This window comes from Aythya ferina, assembly GCF_964211825.1.
Source record: "Aythya ferina genome assembly, chromosome: 25".
NCBI classification, from domain to species: Eukaryota; Metazoa; Chordata; class Aves; order Anseriformes; family Anatidae; genus Aythya; species Aythya ferina.
In genome coordinates this window covers 5004159-5024359 of record NC_140323.1, presented here as the reverse complement: position 1 = coordinate 5024359, position 20201 = coordinate 5004159, and the positions used below count along the sequence as shown (strand labels likewise).

The window sequence follows — 20201 nt, the reverse complement described above, 5'->3', positions numbered from 1 at the left end:
CCTGTGCGCAACCCCCAGGAGACTCTGGTGGTGAAAAGTGCCATTGCTTCTCCCCACCTCCTGGGCTGCATCGCCTCTCCTTAAAGCAACTCAGCAGAACGTGGCTTTTGCTCTTAGCAGCTGCATTCCCATGCAGCAGAATATGTTCACTGCCGCAAGGACAGGCGTGGAGGGAGCAGTGTCAGCACCTGCCTCTGCTTGGCCGCCAGGTCTGGATGTGCCCGGGTCTGTCTCACCCTCCCAGAGCGGCCGACCCAGAGCTTGCCTGTGTCAGCAGCAGGCACACATCGTCAGTGCATGCTCCAGTGCCTCAGACTAAGAAAAAAAAAACATCAGAAGGGTCAAAAGGAGAGCTCACAGGGGTGTGGGGGCACGGTGGCTCTCTGCTGCTTCCCCCTGCCTGTCCCTGAGACCGTCCCCACACCAGTCAGGGTGTGTGGGGGTCTCCTGTGGGAAACCTACAGCTGCTCGGGGTAACACCACCACGGGGGTGTGTTTGCAGTGGCCCAGCCACCCTGCAGATGAAGGTTCAGCGGGTGACATTGGCAGCAGGGGGATGCTCAGACCAGCTGGTGTTGAGGGGCTTTTCTGCCCTTAACATTTCTAGGATTTTATGGCTCTTTTACCAGGTCAGCAGCTCCGCCGACACCCCCCTGCCCACCACCCTTGTCCAGGGGTTGCACATTTGCAGGGATCTTTAATTACTGCATTAACGAGGGACACTGTGAGCACCGTGCTGCCACCCCAGCACCCACAGCGGGCACCGAGCCGGCGCTGCACAAACACACCGCTCATCCCAGCTCGTCCCTTGGGTGTCAGGGTGCAAAGCCTCATCCAAGCCCTCAGCTACAGTGTGCGGGCACACAGCCCCCCCTGCACAAAGCATGAAGCCGCTGTGACCCCAGGAGGGGCAGCAAGCAGCACATAGGGCGTGCTGAGCAGTGCAGGAGGAGCCCCACATCCCTCCTCCCCCCCCCCCACCCCACCACCCCCGCCGCCATTTTGCGCCTCCCCCCCCTCCTTCCCTTCCCCCGCGCCTACAACTCCCATCAGCCCCCGCGCGCGAAGCTGCCCGAACCCGCTCCCGCCAGGGGGCGCCCCGAGCGAGGCGGGGCGGGCTTGGGCCGTTGCCATGGCAACGCGGCCCCGAGTAGCCGGCGGCGCTGATTGGCTGCGGGGCGCTGGGCCGGGCGGTGGCGTCAGGGCGGGCGCGGTGACGTGCGGGGGCGGGGGGGGGAGGAGGGGGGGGCGCCGGCGGCGGAGCTGGGGCCGGCGGCGGGAGGTGAGAGCGGGGGGGGCGAGAGGTGGGGGGGGGACATGGGGGAAATTGGGGGAAATTGGGGTAAATAGGGGGTGTAGGGGGACGTGGGGGTTTGGGGGGATGTGAGGGTGTAGGGGGGGTTGGGGGGAAATGGGGGAAATTGGGGGGTTTGGGGGAATAGGGGGTGAGGGGGGTGTGGGGGGGACGTGAGGGGTTTGGGGGGGGCCTGGGGGGTTTGGGGGTGTGAGGGGGATATAGGGGGTGTAGGGGGTATAGGGGATATAAGGGACAAGGGGGGTGTGGGGGGCACAGGGGGGATGTAGGGGGTGGGGGGAAGTTGGGGGGGATGTGAGGGTTTGGGGGGGGCCTGGGGGGTTTGGGAGGCATAAGGGGTGTGGGGGGGATATAGGGGGCAAGAGGGGTGTGGGGGGTAAGAGGGGTGCAGGGGGGATGTGGGGAGTGAGGGGGGGTGATATTGGGGATGAGGGGGGTGGGGGGGGCGCTGTGAGGGTGACAGGGCCCTGGGGGTGCTGGGGGGGGGGTAAGGTTTGGGGGCAGCTGGGTGACGTTGGGGTGCGGGGGGTGCTTGTCCGAGGGGGAATTGGGGAAGAGCGAGGAGGGGACGTGGTAGGGACAAGGGACACGGGGGGGGGGGTCGTGGTGATGACAGGGGACACAGTGGAGACGTGGTGATGACAGGGCTGGGGGGCGAGGATGAGGCCGGGGGGGGGCTGTCCCCAAGGGCAGGTGTTGAGGAGGAGAAGCTGGGGGCTGGGGGCTCTGTGCCGGGTGTCCCCACCCCTTAGGGGTCCCAGGGGGCTCGTGGGTGGCACCTCGGTGGTCACGGAGGGGGATGGAGCCGGGGGGCTGCTGGGGGGGGGGGCAGGGGGGTGTCCAGTTTGGGGCCAGCAGCGTGGCTTGGCCAGCGGGTGGGGAACCAGCGATGCCACCCCGTGCTCTGCTCCCCTTCCCGTGGCTGAGATCCTAAATAAAGGATTTTTGCTGGAAAAAAAAAAAAAAAATAAATGGCAGAGGAAGCACAGGGGCAGCTGGACCCCGGGGGATGTGGTGTCTGAGGGTCCCAGCTCCGCGCCGTGTCTGTGACCCCAGCCAAGAGCGGCAGGGTGGTGCTGGCTGGGCTGCCTCCAGCTCTTAATTAACCTAAAAAACACTCATAAAAAAAAAAAAAAAAAAGTCCTAGGTGAAAGGTAAAGCAGCGTGCAGAAGGAGGCGGCAGGACCTCAAAACAAGCCCTGGTTTAATTTTACCTCCCGCTTCCCTGCTTTGTTTTGCCCTTCCAACCTGTTGCATTTTTTCCTTCCTCGCTGGCCCCCTCGGAGCTGTTATTGCAGACGAGGATCCCGGGCTTGCTCCGAGCTGCTTCGCCCTCCCCTTTCCGTGTGCTCAGGAGGGCTTCTCGCCTCGCCACGCTTTCAGAAGCTCCTGAGCACCGACTCCACCTCAGCCCAGGTTTAAGTCTTTAGGTTTGTTTAGGAGCAGAGAGGCTCGGACGCGTGAAGGAGTCGGAGCGTGGAGCCCCTGGATGCTGGGGAGCCCCCCAGGCAGGGTTTGGGGCTTCGCTGGGAGCCCCCTGGGCAGGGATTTGGGCGTAGGAGCCCTCCATGCAGGGCCAGGGGCTTTGCTGGAAGCCTCCTGTGCAGAAACTGGGGCTTTGGAGCCCCCTGGGCAGGGTTTGGGGCTTTTCTGGAGCCCCCCACGCAGGGCTGGGGGCTTTGCAGGCGTCAGACACGCGGGATCGGGGCAGCACGGCTGCGGTCACCCCCATAAGTCAGCCCACATCCCACTTCTGGTCTGTGATCCTCTCCTCCCTCCTCCTGGTCTCTTTTTTTGTGACTTCCCTCGCTGATTTCAGTGGGGAAGCCCTTTCCCCATCCTCCCCGGGACTCCCAGGTTAGGGAGGTGCGAGCGGTGCCCACGGGCACGCCCCGGCAGCTACCTGCGAGCAGGGCAAGGTGAGCCCGGGATTTACTCAGTTCTCAGCAGTGGGAATGAGCTCGGGGTGTGATCCCTGCCATCCCGCTGCGTGATTCACGCGCTCGTTGACACCCTCAACTTTGTCACCGAGTCAGGGCCGGGTTTTATTGCTGGTGGAGGTGCAGGAAGCCTGCTGCTGCCGCACCAGCGGGGCCGGGATGGCTTTATGGCCTCTCCTCATCAGGAAGGGGAACAAAAAGCCTGGGCTTGGGCGTTTGGGGAAAAACCCTTCCGTTTTGGGAGGGGACCTGCACAGCCGTGGATTGGGGTCGGGGTGTGTGGTTTTATGGCCCTGAGCAGCAGGGGGCTGGGGGCTCGCCCTCTGCTCCTGTGTGCGGCTCAGCCCCTTCCCTGCAGCACGGGGACAGTCGCTTCCTTCGCGGGAGGCTGTTAGTTTATATTTTTGGTGTTTATAGTCATTTATATTTTCCGTATTCATTCATATTTTCTGTATTTGTAGCTGTCAGGAAGGGAGATCCTGATGTGACTGATGCTTCGCTCCACAGGACAGGGCTTGTGTTTGGAGGGGATGCTCGTGCCGTCCCCTGGAGGCACTTGGGGCTGCTCGGCCACGTAGGAAACGCTCTTCGTACCCACCCGAGGAGCCTCTCCAGGAGCACAGGGCTTTTTGGGGCAGAGGATTTGCTTCCTTTCTTCCTGCCGTGCTGGGCAGATGAAGCTCCGGGTGCTCGCTGCACCTGGGGCGAGCGGCACGAGGTGGGATTTGGTGCCTGCGGAGGAATCACCACCTCGCCCCGCCAAGCAGCCCCGTCCCGGGGGTCTCCTTGCCCCAAAGGAGGCAGCGATAGGGAACGGGGCTTTTCCAGCGGGGTGGGAGGAGCAGCCAGGCCCGTGTCACGGCAGGGAGGGTACGTGGGTTCAAGTAGCATCATGTTCACAACATCTTTGTTTAATACGTTAGTCCAGTTAGTCTGCATAACTGCGTCTAAAAATAGAGCATATTTTCTGTAAGTCCTCCAGTTCAGCCTCGTAAGCCGTGGGTTTTTTTCCAGCCGTGGTCTCTTGCCGCTCTCCTGAAATTTGGGCAGTATTTGCAGCCTTATCAGCAAAACCAGGAGGGCCAAACTCCGTCAAATCCTTCGGTTTCTACAACCCGAGAGAGGGAGAGGTTCAGTAAAACTGCAGGAACTTGCAGGCAGCCTCCTAAAGAGGGATTAAGCGAGTCGAGTAAACAAACCGCCTCGTGGCCACGCCAGCCTTTTCCAACTGGAGCCGTGCGTTAGCATCGACTTCGCTTGTGTGCCGTGGGGAAAAGCTGGGGAAATCTGCCCAGGTGGCAGCCACGAGGCCGGGGCAGCGTCCCCGTGCGGGTCTCCAAGCTCCTGAAACCCCAGGGGAGCTCCCGGGGGTCCCTGTAGGGATTTTGGGGGCTTTGCTCCCGCTGCCTCCCCGCGGCGCCGGGGACTCGCCCCAGCAGATGGTTGCAGCGCACGGCGGAGGGGGGGGGGGTGTTTAAATTTCAGAGCCGTCGCTGGATCTGTCCCAGTTCTCCCAGCGGCATAAATATCTGGCCTTCAGCGCAGCCGGGGAACTCGGTGTTGTGTTCTCTTGCAGATTGCCTCGCTGCTCAGCTCTCCGTGCTGACATGGTAACGGAACAGGGGCTTGCACCGGCGGGCGGACAGGGACAGCTGCTGCGGAGAGGTAACCCTTCCTTTCTGTGCCTGCTCCTCCTAAACGCTTGCTCTGTTTGTGTTTTAAAAAAATTCGGGGTAAGGAAGAGCCCGCGGAGAGTGACCTGCTTTCAGCAAGTTTCAGTTTTGGCCGTGAGCTTAAACTTTCTGAAGGTTCTTTTAAAATCTGAATTCGGAGACTTCTTCCCGTTCGGTTTCTGAACGGGATCTTTAAGGGTTTTGTTTAGGGCTCTGCTCTAAGTATTGTGGTCTGATCCCGTTGCTCTCAGCCTGCTGCTGCCATCAAAGTATAACAACTTAAAATGTGATTAGTTGGCTGCGTTTACAACCGAAATTGCTGCTTGGAGAGCGGGGAGGTCATGTGAGACGAGAGGCTGTGCTTAGGTAAATGTTCACCTACTTATCTGGACACGCGATCTGACACCGACGCCGATAACATCGCTCCCTCCGGAACAGCCCTGCCAGCCAAAACGCCGCGGCGTGCTGCAGAGCTGAAATAGTTTTGGAGGACGTGGCCCCGGGGGCTCAGCTCCTGCCCGTGGGGATGCTGACGTTCCTCGGGGTGCTCGCCCCGCGCCCAAACGCCTCGCCTGGCTTCTAAATCCCCGCCGAGGGGTGGATTTATTTTTGCCACGAGACACGTCGAAGGTATTTAGCTGGACGGAGACGCGGCCTTTTGTATAAGCATCTCCTCGAGTTTGTGTTCTGGCGGTCGGGACGGGGACTTCTGAGGAACCCCAGTGCGTGGGGAGGGTTTTGTAACGAGCCACAGGACGCTGAGCGGGCGGGGAGGCATTGTTGTGCAGAGCTGCTCGCTGATCTTAATGGGCTCTTTCTCTCTAGAGCCTTGCCTGCTGACAAATCCGCATTTCCGTACAGAACATCGTGTCTTTGGGGGAAAGATTTATCTGCGGCTCTTGAATTACGAACTGGAAATCTGCAAATGGTCTTGGAGGTGGAGGGGCTGGCGTGACAGGAGGCTCACAGACCCCTCCGGGGGGGGACCCGCAAACGCTTTTGAATTGAGCACGATGATGTCCCGGTGCTTATGGCTGAGGGCTTCTTTGCTGCCAGATCCCAGCCTGGCTGCCCTGCCCGTGGAGTTTTCGAGCTGTTGGTTTATCTGTGGTTTGTGCTGATAGCCCCAGTCTGTCAGGCTGTGGAGCTGCTTTTATACAGGGCGTTGCGGGGCTGTCTCTGCTTTTCTAGAGGTGTCACTCCTCAGAGACGTACTACGTGTCTCTGGTGCGATGATTTCTGAGACTGTGGGAAAGTCTAGACAAGCAGAAGTGATTTCCGTAGTGAGCATGAATGGGATTATTCTGTAGAAGAGCTATTTTGCTTTTTTTTTTAAATCTTACACTCCGAAATACACTTGCGTTGGCAGAGTGCCTGGGAAATTTCTTTCCCAAAGCAGGGTTTCGAGTGTAGCCATCGATGCCAGTGTGAACCTTTTGGTCAAGGAGATTGTGAAACAGCTTCCCCAAAATGAACGATTTTTGGATGTTCACTGAGCCCTGCGTGACTGCAAGGCTTCAGAACAGAACTGACTCGAGACAGGTCTTAGTTTCGGGATGACTTCTTGAAATGCTCTAAGGTTCAGCGCTGCAATCACAGCGTCTGAAAAACGTCTGGGTCCTCCAAGACTTAGCTGAGAGCTTGTGAACGTGGGGCCCTTTGGGTCAGGTGTGTGTTGGGGCGCTGTGGATCCCCCAAAAAGGTCCTGCCTTGAAGCGTGGGCTTTGAGGCCGGGGTTTTTAGGAAATCCTGGCTGAGAAGAGGTGTCAGGGTGAAAGCCCGAGCCAGAAATGTTAACGTTTCTCGTGGTGCTGGGTCATGCCAGAGCACGCCTTTGAGGCTTGCGGATAGCATCGGGCAGATAATGCTCGTGCTAACCAGAAGCTGTGCCCTCCTGAAGTGTTTTTGGTTTGCCCTCATCTGGGAACTGGAACTGTGCATCCAAAACACAGAAGGTGCAAGTTCAAACCCCGAGCAGAGATGTGGCGTGGGACAGGGAATGGTGCTGCTGGTGCAAAAGGGCAGGTGAGCTCCTGCCTGAGCTGATAGGGGTTTTTGTTTTTATTTTGATAATCTGTTAAGACAAACTTTGCTGTGAAACATGCAGCTGCTAATGAAAGTCTGGTTAGGAAAGGTTTTGTTGTGCTGAAGAAGGGACGGGTGAGAGGGCTTCAAAATAACCCAGGTTTGCTGCAGTCACCTCAATGATGGGAACCTAAGCTTAACTCTCTATCCTGTCTGCTTTTTTATAACTTTATTTTTAAGTCCAAATATCATCTTAATGCAAATCTGAAATGTTTCTGAAGGTACCCAAATCTGCTTTCTGCCTCTACGTTAATTATATGGATGCTACCAGAGCTGGTGGACTGTGGAAACACTTCTCCTCCTGCGGACCTGCGATGGTGCCCAGGACGTGAGGGTGTTAGGAGAGGTGCTGATGCCCTGCTCCAGCGTTTTGTTTTCTAGGGGCTGAGGCAGGAATCCAGAGGGACAGGAGGAGGCCGAGCTCCTCTCCTTGGCGGGGCTGTCCTGCCCGGACCGCGTTCAGTCCCTGAAAATGCCGGGAAACCTCCGTTCCTCCGGCCGGCTCTCGCTGTGTGAACGTGGCCAAAAATAGTAAGGAAACACAGTTCTCCTCCAAATTCCTGAGAGGGTGTTGAACTAGTTTGTTACACAAAGTTATTTTAATGCTCTCTGGAGTTGTCTGTGAGGAGACAGAAGCAAGCTCAGAGTTCGTCTTTTCCTGCTCCGCGTTCAAAGGAGAGGTGAAGCGAAGATTTGTTCTGTTCCAGCGCGTGTTCCCAGACCCTGCTGAATCATCTGAACTCGTGCCTGGGCATAATCGCTCACTGTCAGCTGCGTCCTGGGATCAGAGCTGAATGCCTGGTGCCCGGGATGTTTTTGCTAAGGTCTACAAAACACGCAGCGCGTTTCTGGGAGCCCAAGTGTAAGCATAACAAACTTACAGCCCGGTAGATTTAGCCCAAGGGATCTCAGTGGCTGCAAAAAGGAGAAGGTTTGGTAACGTTTTTGAGGTTTGGTAACGTTTTTGAGGGTGATTCCTGGATTTGGGAGCTCTGGCCACCTGGCACTGGGGCTTCCTGGCCTCTTGGGTATTTGGCTCCCGCCGACGGGCTGCCTGCGCGTGCCTGTGATTCAGGGCAGTGGACGCCCTGACCTGTTGCCGCATTTTTGCTGTTCCCCCGTCTCTTTTCCAGGGATCTGATTGCCCCAGGGGCGACGCTTGCCGGTGACCTGGTGACATTGGGGCTTTGGGAAGAACCACGCCAGGCTCGGGTGCGAGGTGCTGCCACGAGTCGGGCGCTCCGACTCCAGGGTTGGCAGTGGCACCGCACTGCGCTTGCAGCTTTCCTGGTTTTCCCTTTAAACGTTGCTCTGAGCCCGTGCCCGCTGTTTGCCTTGGGAAGCCGTGTTGCTGTTCCCTCCCTGTCAGCCCTGTTCTATAATTACTGATGTTCCTGAAACCAGATCCTCCCACGTGGCCTGCCCCGCTTCGGGGGGACGAGGGCTCTGTAAGCAAACCCAGCGCCCTGCAGCGACACGCGGGGGGCTCGGGGGTTCAGAGAGCCCCAGCTTCCAGCAGGTTGACGGGTTTCAAGCTGCCAAACTTCTCTCCTTTTGGGATGGCGAAGGGGAATGCTTCCCAGGCGGCTTCCCTGCACTTCCAGGGAGGAAGCAGGGATGTGGAAGCCTGCATCTGATCAATGGGTGATGTTGAGGGACAGGGCCGTGGGGTCGGGGTCTCTTGCTGGCACCAAACCCTCTGAGCTGCCTCGTGTCTCCCCCAGCAGTGCTTGAAGGCCACGTGCTGAGCTCAAAGCTGTCCCCAAAGCATCGTCCTCGTGGGGGCACAGCCCCAGGCAGGAGGGCAGCGCATCGCCCGGCATCACAGGACAGCTCGGGCCACCTCCGCTGTGCCCTGGCGGGAGTGGGGACGATCCTCTCTCATTACTGGACTTAACGAACGTCTCAAATGGCACCACGTCTGCGCAGTTTCCAGTGCTGAGCAGCCCCGGCGGTGTCACCTTTCGGGTACCTGCTTGTTTCCTGGCTGCTGTCCCCGTCCCAGCCAGCCGGACACGCGCACCCCCTGCCCCTGCCTGCTCCGGGCTGTCCTGAGCTGACAGCAAAACTCAGACATGGCTTGGCAGATGCCAGCCCCAGCCTCGCCAGTTTGTTTGCTGGAAGCACTCCTGGAAACGCTTCATATGGGAATGTGCAGAGGGAGAAGAGGGTCACGAGCAGCGCGGGGTGGTGCTGAGCCTTGCGAGCGTGACTGGGAACAGGTGTCCAAATCCCTCACACGGGAATAAACAATGACGCTTGGCACCGATGTCCAAAACATGCCGTCTCTGTGAGCTAATGCAGCGAGGAAAGGAGCAGGAAGGAAGCGCTGCAGAACCCAGTTAGCATTATTTTGGGTGATGGAGGAAATAGAGGGACGGGGGGCGGCAGGAGCTGCTGAAGGTCATGGAGCAGAACTTCAGGTAAGAGCCCCAGACTGCTCGGCTCTTCACTGCCCACCCTCCTCTCGCCCCTTTTGTGAAAGAGCTGCGGATCCCGGCTCATCCAAGGCGTTGGAGAGCCAGATGTGGAGGGGTGAGCCCCGCAGGAGCATTAACCCTCTTCCAAGGAAGCCCAGCACCGGTGAGAAAGCGGGAAGTTCCCTTCAGATCAAAACATGATCTAGTTCTTCGGGACGATTGCGGCGCAAAAAGAGAAGGATCCAGCGAGTTTCATAACTCTTTGACTTTTTTTTTTTTTTTCTCTCAGTGGCCAGGAAGTGGATGAGTTCAAACACGCAGGCGATGTGTGATTCATGTTGGCAGGCCTGGCCGCTCGAGGCGAGCGAGGGAATCTCCTGCGCTGCTCCGTCGCGTGTTCCTGAGTAATTAACAGCACGGCTAATAGCAGCCCGGGCAGCACCCTGCTGCCGCCTCGGCTGGGCTGGCGTTGGTGAAAAGCCGACAGCCTGCAGGGAGGACAAGGAGCTGGGCATCTGCAGGGTTGGAGCAGATGCTTTAATTTCTCTCAGGCCTCAAATATCAGCGCTGGCCAGGGCTGGGTGCCGTGGTGCAGGGGGAAGCATTCCTCCTCGCCAGCTCCAGTAGTTCACTTCTGCACGGAGCTGCCTCTTGGCCGAGGCTTCTGAGGAAATGCTGGGAGAATAAGCACTGCCGAGACCTCGTTAGCTAATGAGGAGGTGTGTAGGGCTTTCAGGAACAAAAACAAAACATGTTTTCAGTGTTTGTCTCTGTGGACTTTTTGCTCTGGGTTACCTTTCCTGTGTTGCAGCATCTGCTGAGCTCTTACACGGCTTTTATTAGGAGTAGCTGACGTGCAGGAGGAGGAACAGAAACTGGTCCTCGATCAGCAGATACCCGACGCGGTGACACAACCCAAGGGATGTCTGCAAATAATGGCCAATGAGCAACCACCACATTTTTGTTGGAATCAGCTCCGTTTTTTGGTACATTAGATGTGTGTGCCGTGTCACACAAAATCCTGCTGTCCGGTGCCAAATTCACAGCCAACAGAATCCTTCCGAAGGGGTTCGCTTCTGTTGACTGTGAATTTGTCTAACGTTTTCATCCAGATGATCAAAAACACAAGCCAGAAGTGCTCCCATGGTAAATTGGTCTCCTTTCACAGCTCCTGGTGACCTCCCGTAGGGAAACGTGAGCAGCTTTGAGTGGATCAACCTTGTGACCCGTCCCTTGGGAGGCTGGGACGTTTTTTGGCGCCTTGCTTTGCCTGGAAACTTCCATCTTCCAGGGAGGAGTCTCGTCTGGCGACACTGAAACCGGGACATGTCGGGGAGCTGCCTCCATCCCCGTCAGTATGGAAATATTAGGAACAAATGTGCCTTCCCCTGGAGGGGAACGGGGCAGGAGTCCTCTCCACCCCAGCCGGCGTGTCGAAATGACTTCTTCTTTGAAACTACACCTGCTTTAAAGATGACGTCCTTCTAATTATGAGCACTTCCTCCCTCCCTCGGTGGCTGCCAGCACCCTGGTGTCCGTGTCGCCACGCACGTCCCCTCCTCGTGCTAATTTGCTCCACGGGCAGCTTTGTGAGGGTGGTCGCATCGCCCCGCCAGCCCTCCCGTGCACCAGCCGGGGGGCAGTGGGCGCTTCTTGGCTCGTGTGGCAGCTTCTGCTGTCTCTGAACGTAGCTCTGAGGCTTAAATGCCAGCTCGCTGCCAGGAGCTGCCTGGCCAAAAGCATGCAAGCACCCAGCGCCGAGGAAGACATGGGTCCTGCTCAGCTCTGGAGAAGCTCTGCCTTCAGGCACCGGGTCCGTGCTGCGCTCAAGGCTGGAGATTTGTCTCCTCTTAACTTTGCAAGCCCTGGCATGCCAGGTTTTTTTTATTTTTTAAAGCTGTTTCCCCCTTGTCTGTGCGCCACGCTTCTTCCCCGTCTTCCTGCCGTGTCATTCCACCTGGCAGAGGGCTCAGCTCCTGCTTCTGGTAAAGAAAAACTTGGTGCCAGCGCTGTTTGAGGTGTAGGAGCCGTGAGGGGACACCCAGCAGCATCTGTCCGAGTGAGGAGCCTTCGTGCACAGCAACCAGCCCAACGTCCCCGGCTGCCAAAGCTTTGAACGGGGCAGAGCAAGTCACGAGATGCTCGCCCTCTTGCTCGTTCCCATCCTGTGGGAAGAGGAAAGGGAACAGCTTTGCCTGATTTTTCTGGAGACGCTTAGGAAGGAATTCGCAGTGCCCGTCCTCCTTTCCATCCTGGCTTTCCAACGCTGCTCTGTGACAGCTGCTGGGTGGAAAAAGGGGGTGGCTGCACCAGGCAGGGATCTCTGCCCCCCTCCTGCTCCTCTGCTGTGATGGAGAGGGAGGCAGCTTCAGCCCAGGGAAGGAAACGCAGTTGTTGGGGCTGCTGGGGGGGAATCCCCCCGGTGTCTGGGGCTGAATAAAGCATCCCCGAGGCTGCCACAGTCATTCACCTTGTGTGTGCCACAAGCATCCAGCACTAAAAGGAATCAAACAAGCTTTTTTTGCTGATTTTGATCAAGCCAGTGCTGGTTTGTTCTTTATACCAAACTCAGCGATCCAGCTGAAGGGAACCAAAGGCTCGGCGGTCTCCGCGTGGAGCCAGGTTTGGCCACTGCCCCGTCCCGCAGGGGTCTGGGGTCCGCACGTCCCCTGCAGCCACGCGGAGGCCTGGCCCCTGCCCGCCTTTCATCTGCTGGAGGCAGGGGGTGCCGCCGGCCGGCTGGAATTAATCCCTCTCCCCCCTCCTCTGCCTCTATCTCCGTTGTTTGGAAAACAGGGGAACGGCTCCGGGAAAGGCAGGTGTGCAAACAGCTCCCGCAGCTCCCCTCCGCCCAGGCCCCTCCGCTCTCGGCCTGCCAGAAGATATTAAAACAATAAATTCAGAGCTTTCTGCCGAGAGCTTTTCTCCCCCTGGCTCTCCAGCCGCTCTCAAAGGCTGGGACCTGAATCCTTGCCCTTCCCCGAACACCCTCGCCCACACGGGGCACCGTCCTTTGGGGTTGCTTTGGTGGTTTTTGGGGTTCGAGCTCGCTGCCAGGGGCACGAAGCCCTGCCTGGACCCGGCGTGCCAGGGACACAGCTGGAAAACTGAGCCCCTGGGGGCCGATGAGACGAAGCAGAGACTACATCCTCAAAGGGTTTAAGTGCTTGCCTCTCCTGATGGATGCCAGAGCCATGGAGAGCTAACGACAAGCCCATGAAGGCGCTGCTGGCTGCGCTTTCCACGGGAGGCCAGCTCCTCCTGCCACAGCCTTCCCCCGCTCGCTGCTGTTCCATGCAGAAGCATTTTCCCCGATGTCTGTGCCTTCGTTTATATATAGCCTTTAACGAGGTCCAGCTCGTTACCCTCCACCCCTGACGACTAGGTTTTCCTGCCTGGATGCCCTGCCCCGCGTGCGAGCGGCGGCCAAGGGTAACAGAGCCGTGAATGGGGCCTCAGTGCTGCCCGGGAGGCGCGGGCGGGGAGTGCTGAGCCCCCTGCCCCTGTCCCAGTTCCTCAAAACAGAGGAGCCGTGGCTTCAAATTCACAGCGAGGTGTCCCTGGGCTGTGGTCCAGCAGCAGCTCCTTGGGGTCCCCGTGCTGGTGTGTCAATGTCCAGCCTCCCCTTTGAGGGTTCGTCCTCCCCTTGGCACCAAGCTGCTGGCCCAGGGAGCTCCGACCTTGCTGGGTGCTGACGGCTTCCCTGGGTGGGCTGAGGAGCTGGATGCAGCCCGGCTGCAGAGCTCTGGGCACGAGGGGAGAGGAACTGAGCTCGGGGAGCTGTGGGTTGCTGCTGTCCTCCTGCAGTGAGCCCTGTGCCACGGGGTGTGGGGCAGAGACACGCGGGGTGCCCTCGTGGAAGAACCCTGCAAGCAGCTTATACAGGGAGTGGGCACGAGGATGCTCCAAAAGCTGAACTCGTGTCTGTAAATCGAGGCTCTGTGGAAATAAAGCAACGGATCCTGAGCTTTCTGATAGCTCCTTGAAGGAAACGGCTGTGGCTCTGCAGCACCCCGGCTGGAGGTGCTCAGGGCTGGAGGCAGAGGCGCTGCGGCACGGGGCGAGAGCCGGTTGGGCTCGGGGTGCTGGGAACAGCCCGGCCTCGGCCACGGCACATCGCTTGGCGCTGGACGAGCACAAACAAGGAGAGGAAGCGTGGGGGAAAGGGGCCCGTGGCCACCCTCCCACAGGAAGCCCCGGGTTGGGCCGGGGCCGGGCCGTGCAGCCGGCGCGGTCGCGCTGCGGCGCTCGGCAGCGTGCGGCGGGGCAGCGGCGTGTTCAGGCTCTTGGCAGAGGAGCCGGGGCTGTTACAACACGATGAGTGAAAACAAACACCAGCACTGTGACGGGAAGGAACGGGAGGGCAGGGGCCGGCAGGAAGCCATCAGTCTCACGGGCGGCTGGCGTGGGTCTGGGGCTTTTTTTTTTTCCTGCCCCCAGCAGCCGCTGTCCTCGCCCCGTCATCAGGCTGAGCCCCGCATTGCGTGGCTAGGGATGGAGTCTGAAGGTTGAAGATGAAGGATCCTGATCTTTCTGCTGGCGTTGGCTCTGCCAAACCTCAGCCTTGGCTGCCACCGGGACAGCCCAGGGCATGGGTGGCTTTGGGGGATGTTGCCCGGGGCAGCGTCTCCGCTGCGGGACCTGCAGGGCAGGGAGCAGTGGCCCCAGGTCCCTGGTGTGTGTCCCAGGATCTGCTGGGCTCCGAACACGATCCCAGCAAGATTTTGCTTCCCTGAGCCCTGCAGAGCAGCAGAGAAAAGCCCCGGGGGCTGCTTGTCTGCCTGGGTAAGACGGAGCAGAGCAGGGCTCCTGCGCCTGATGCCGTGCCTCTCCCCCTGTCCGCAGGCTAACGCAACAGCCTGGTAGGGTCCATCTCGGCTAGACACGGATGATGCCAGAGCTATGACAGGGATTGCAGTCTTGGCACTGAGGGGTGATCGATTATGGAACAACCACAGGAGGAAGTACCTGAGGTCAGGGAAGAGGAGGAGGAAGAGGAAGAGGCAGTGATGGTGGCCAGCGGAGCCTCAGACCCAAGTGCAGGACCAGACAGCTCGCTGCCTTCGAGCAGCTACACAGGTGAGTGAAGCCCTGGGGGGATCCAGGCTGCAGCCACGTCCTCCAGACAGCGTGCTCAAGGCAAAGGGCACCGGCTCTGCATGGGAACGGGGCTTGGCTTGGTTTAATTTCCTCTGTTTGTGAAATAATTCACGGAGAGCCAAGTTACGGAGAAGTATTTCTTTCTCTGCGGTCACCGCACAGCCACTGGCAGCAGGCTGGGAGGTGGCAGCAAGGCCAGGAGGGGAAGGTTGTGCCCCGGAGGGTGCGTGGGGGCGAGGGGAGGGCTCTCGGGGTGCCTGAGAACCTTCCCTGGAAATCCTGGGTGCAAACTGCTCGTAGGAGCCGGGAGAGAAGCGTTGTTGTTCCTGTGCCAGCCCCGTGCCAGCTGCCTGGCAAATCTGCTGGTAGGATTTCGCTGCCTGAACATGAATGCCAGAGGGAGAAATCAGAGCTGACGGGGAGGCTCTTAGCTGCTGGGAACGCTTGGCTCTGTACAGGGCATCAGCCTGTGGCCAGTGCCTGATCTCAGAGGTTAACTGCCCGAGTGACAGCCTGGGAAGTGCTGGAAGTCCCTCCAGCCACGGGGTTAGATGTGATGCTGTGCTTGTGGTGACTGCACAACAGGATGCCTCCCCTCGTGTGTTTGCAGACCTTTCGCAGAGCTCCTCTCCCTCCCTGTCGGACCAACTGCAGATGGGCTGCGAGGAGGCGGCCTCGGGGGCGCTGAACGTGGAGTGCAGGGTCTGCGGGGACAAAGCCTCGGGCTTCCACTACGGCGTGCACGCCTGCGAGGGCTGCAAGGTGCGTCCGCCCTGCAGGGGCTGCGTTCAGCAACAGCAAGCAGAGCTGAGAGCCCAGGGAGCGAGCTGGCTCTTTGGGCAAGCAGGGCCACAGCAAAGCAGGGATGGAGGATGAAATGACTTAAAAAAAACACAACCTGCCTGGAGAGCCTACAGGCAGGCACACTAACGCTGTCCTGAAGGAGGCAGCTGAGATGTGTGTGACCCAAACCTCTCTGCGTCGCGCTTTACTTTGTAAGGCAAAGCCTCCTGCCCGCCTGGGGACTCTGGTTTTGCTTTTCAAGATGCTGGCTGTGCTGCAAACCAGCAGCGTGCTCGTCCCCTGGGACTGCTGGCTGCAGCTTGGCTGCGCCTCTGAAATTCCTTCTCCCCCAGCAGATGCCAGCGGGGCTGGGTTAGCAGCAAGGCCCTGCCAGGCATTCCCACAGCCCGCTCCTCCGTCCCTCCCTGCTGGCTGCCCGCAGTATCACACACCCAGCTCCCTTCTCCCACCTCTCCTCGTGGCCTTGAGGCTCTGCTCGTGCTGAAAATACCCCGTGGGGGGTGAGGGGGCTGAGCCTCTGTGAGGCTGCTGGGGATCAGAAATGAGCCCGGTCCCAAAATGCGGGTGCTAACGCTGCTGTTCCCTTGTCCCCCCACTCCGGGTCCCCCCCCGTGTGCTGCCTGCTCGCAGGGCTTCTTCCGCCGGACAATCCGCATGAAGCTGGAGTACGAGAAGTGTGAGCGGAGCTGCAAGATTCAGAAGAAGAACAGGAACAAGTGCCAGTACTGCCGCTTCCAGAAGTGCCTCTCGCTGGGCATGTCACATAACGGTGAGTGCCACCCTTGTCCCCTGGGGTGCCGTGGGGCCGTCGGCCCCGTGAGCGGAGCCGCCTCCCAGGGATTCACACGGGGAGGCCAGATGGAGCTCGCTTTATCCCGTGGTTCTCTTTTTGCCAAGAAATCATCTTCTTTGAAGCCCAAAGCTTCTGGTCTTTGTCTCTTGCATCCATTCCTTCCCTACGAGAAGGGGCTCTTTGTTCCTGCCGCGCAGGCGGGCTGGTGGCACGGGGCTCTTCCCTCCAGGTTGGCCCGGCAGGCGCTGTGCACACAGGTCACTTTCCTGTGCTGGGATCTTTAAACCTGAGGCGTCACCATCCCGTTCCTGGCCAAGCCAAAGTGTTTATGTAGGAAGAAGAAGCGGGGCTCACGAGAGAACCCAGACGAGCAGGGATGGGCGCTGTGGGGCTGTGCTGGGGGGCTCACAGTTTTGCTCCTCGCAGCGATCCGCTTCGGCCGCATGCCGGAGGCAGAGAAGAGGAAGCTGGTGGCGGGGCTGACGGCGAGCGAGATCAGCTGCCAGAACCCACAGGTGGCCGACCTGAAAGCTTTCTCCAAGCACATCTACAACGCCTACCTGAAAAACTTCAACATGACCAAAAAGAAGGCGAGAGGTATCTTGACCGGGAAGGCCAGCAGCACCCCAGTAAGTTCCCTCCCAGGGCAAACGGGGCTGGCTGCAGCCGGCGCAGGGGGGCTCTTCTCTGGGCGAGGACGTGCACCTCGCTCCTGCTGTCGCTATTGCACGTGCACCACTTCCCAGCTGCAGCTCCATGGGCTCCACACGCCCTGCCCTCGCTGCTTTGCACACTCGTGTGTGTGTGCTCAGGTCCCTGTGGCAGGTTCCTGACCTCTTGCTTCTCTTTCAAGCAGCCTTTTGTGATCCATGACATGGACACCCTGTGGCAAGCAGAGAAGGGGCTGGTGTGGAAGCAGCTGGTGAATGGGATTCCCCCCTACAAGGAGATCGGGGTGCACGTCTTCTACCGCTGCCAGTGCACCACGGTGGAGACCGTGCGGGAGCTCACCGAGTTCGCCAAGAGCATCCCCAGCTTCGTCGGCCTCTACTTGAACGACCAAGTGACTTTGCTGAAGTACGGGGTGCACGAGGCCATCTTCGCCATGCTGGCCTCTATCATGAACAAGGACGGGCTGCTGGTGGCCAACGGGAACGGCTTTGTGACCCGCGAGTTCCTGCGCAGCCTGCGCAAGCCCTTCAACGAGATCATGGAGCCCAAATTCGAGTTTGCTGTGAAGTTCAACGCGCTGGAGCTGGATGACAGCGACCTGTCTCTGTTTGTGGCTGCCATTATCCTGTGTGGAGGTGAGCGGGTGCTCTCGGCCCTGCGGGAGTCAGGAGGAGCCCTTGAGGGGGCTGGGGAGGGCTGGGTTTCAGCTTCAGCAAGGGTTTTGCTGGCTGAGATCAGCCAGGGGTGTCCTAGGGGAGCAGCAGAAGAGCTGAATAGTTCTGACACCAAAGGTTCTCCACGGCAGCGATGCCAGGCACGCTGGGACCTGGCGTCATCCCTTTCTCACAGGCTGCTGTGGGACACGTGCTCCGAGGGCACGCGTTTTTCCCCTTGTCCCATTGACCAGGCTGGAGTCCCCGTGGTGGGTGGGTTTTCCATCTCCACACCTCCAGGAGCAGCCCGTGCTTCGGAGGGCCACCCCGTAACGCCCCGCTGCCGTGCTTCTTCCCCGCAGACCGTCCTGGCCTGATGAACGTGAAGCAGGTGGAGGAGATCCAGGACAACATCCTGCGGGCGCTGGAGTTCCACCTGCAGTCCAACCACCCCGACGCCCAGTACCTCTTCCCCAAGCTGCTGCAGAAGATGGCCGACCTGCGGCAGCTGGTGACGGAGCACGCCCAGCTGGTGCAGAAGATCAAGAAGACGGAGACCGAGACCTCCCTGCACCCTCTCCTTCAGGAGATCTACAAGGACATGTACTAAGGACCTGTTATTTATGAGAATGAAGCCATGGATTCCCGGCGGGACTCTTTGTACAAACACAAAGAAAACCTTTCCCCGTGGTGTCTTCCGTTCCTTCTACTGGAAACTCTTTTTCTACACGACCCCACCGTACGGTACACAGGGCAGGACGCCGTAAGATTTTGCAGCCGCCACCTGGCCGGCCGGGGCTTCCTTTAACACACACTAACAAATTCAGAGGCAAACCCTAAGCCACCGTTTCCGTTACTACAGCCCTGCTCCTCAGCTGCTCCCCGGGGCCCTGCAGCGGCCGGGCAGTTCGCACGGCGTGGGCAGCGAGGTTCCTGCGGCAGCCTGGGGGCAGCGGGGCTGCTCTGGTTGTCCAGAGGTCACCGAGCAGGGCCAGCAGCAGCACTTAGAGCGTGCCTCGGTTGTCTTTTTTTTTTGTATTGCACTCCGAAGATGTGGGCCTGAGCCGTGAAGTCTAGGGCAGTGTCACAAAAAGGAAGTTTCTCTCTTTTCCCAAAGAAAAAAAAAAACACAGAGTATCTGAAGACGGGTACAGCTGTCCTCACACACACCCTCAGCTGCAGCGTCCTCACTGTGCCCCCAGTGCCCCCGCTCCAGAGGAACCTGCCCCTCGGCAGCTCCGTGTGAGGAGGGTGGGATGTGGAGAAGGGAGGGAAGGGTTTGACTCACAAAAATCCACCGGTGGAGCAGAGGCCAAGGTCTCTTTGCTTCCCCAGGCCGTTCTGTGCAGACCGAAGCTCCAAAAACATCTGCACGGGGCCAGGTCTGGGGCTGTGCAAGGCTGGGAGGAGGCAGCGGGGCTCGTGCCTGGTCCTGCAGCTCCCTTCCCAAGCGGGGGCCGTGGGGCAGAGGCACTGGGATCCCTGCAAACACCAGAGCGAGCAAAGCCTCCGGCAGCACCAGCACCGGGAAAGTCACGGCCAGCCTGCAGAGCCCAGCACAGCGAGGGGACATCTACTGGGACAGGGGAGGGGAACACGGGGCAGGAGGGTGCCACAAAGGGCTCAGATCTGATGATCCCACTGTCCAGGCTGTGGGACCAGCCTGGAAGGCTTCAAATTGGGGAACAGCAGCATTGGGGAGAGCAGGAGCTGGCTGCAGCCCAGCCTGGTGTTGCTGCTGCCCAACTGCGTGGCCTTCGGCCCCTCTTAATGGCCGTGCCTCAGTTTCCCCTGCTGGGGAAGGGAGCCACGCTGTCACCTGCCCTCTGCTCCGAGGGAAAATACGAGGATTAACAAGTGCCCTGGTTGCAAGGAGCCTTGCAGCTGTGACCCCCGGTCTAAATGCCTCAAAGTATTCCTCAAAGGCGAGGGAGAGGGCGGCTGCTCGCAGGGCGCCGTGCCGGGGAAGTTCCCCTGAGCGAGGAGGGGGCAGCTTCAGGCTCTGTGCCCTGCCCAAGCCCCGAGCAGCTCCGGGGCTTCACCTCGCTCCGTGGCACCGCTGCAGCAAAATGCTGCGGTGCTGCCGTGCCCGGGATGGGACCCGGTGTGGGTGCCCCCCAGGAGCGGGCTGGGTGCCCTGCGAAGCTGGGTGCTGCCTGCAGCATCCCCGCATCCCCAGCAGCCTTATTCAAACACCGATAATCCCACAGGGGGGCATGAGAGCAGACAAATGGGTTTCATGTTCCTCCTCTTCAGGGTAGTGGCTTTCCCTGGTGCAATAATCCCTTTGGAGCGCCGCAGGGCTGGCAGCTCCCAAACCCCTGCTGCTGCCCTCGGGCTCCTCACCGTGCCTCGGTTTCCCTGCCCGCAGCCCGCCCGGCCCCTTCCCGTGTCCCTACCTCGCGGGGGAGTTAGGAATGACCTAAATTTCTAAAGCACTTTGAAGTCCTCTGGGGAAGGCACCGCAGACGCACGCTGCACCCAGCCCGGGGGATTTGGCCCCAAACCTCCCCCCGGTGGCACCCGGGGCTCGCGTGCCCGTTACCTGGGGAGCTTTTTCCTCTTCCCCCCTCCCCGGCAGCGTACCAACCCTCAAACTGAAATGTATATTTTTGCTAGAAGTACAAGCCTCCAAGTGTTTTTAATAATATAAATAGTGCCCACGAACTGACTTGACTTTAAATAAATCGCAACTAAATATTTAAGAACCTCTGAGCGGCCGGCCCTTCTTTGTGGGATTCCTCTC

The 20201-nt window shown here is 59.4% G+C and overlaps 1 protein-coding gene across 5 annotated transcripts; it reads left to right on the top strand.

The window, feature by feature from the left end:
• The first annotated feature begins 1243 nt into the window (after window positions 1-1243).
• On the top strand, window positions 1244-20163 carry PPARD (peroxisome proliferator activated receptor delta). 5 transcript variants are annotated; one of them, XM_084497948.1, is made up of 8 exons: window positions 1244-1282; window positions 4832-4920; window positions 14279-14512; window positions 15144-15295; window positions 15968-16106; window positions 16557-16759; window positions 16984-17437; window positions 17818-20163. In XM_084497948.1, the coding sequence occupies exons 3-8, from the start codon at window positions 14377-14379 to the stop codon at window positions 18063-18065; spliced, it is 1332 nt and encodes a 443-aa protein (XP_084354074.1). In that variant the 5' UTR covers window positions 1244-1282; window positions 4832-4920; window positions 14279-14376; the 3' UTR covers window positions 18066-20163. The 5 variants fall into 5 exon arrangements, with proteins under 5 accessions (XP_084354074.1, XP_084354077.1, XP_084354075.1 ...); XM_084497951.1 differs by having other exon boundaries at window positions 1246-1282; window positions 16987-17437; XM_084497949.1 differs by lacking the exon at window positions 1244-1282 and adding an exon at window positions 3658-3973.
• Window positions 20164-20201: the final 38 nt, after the last annotated feature.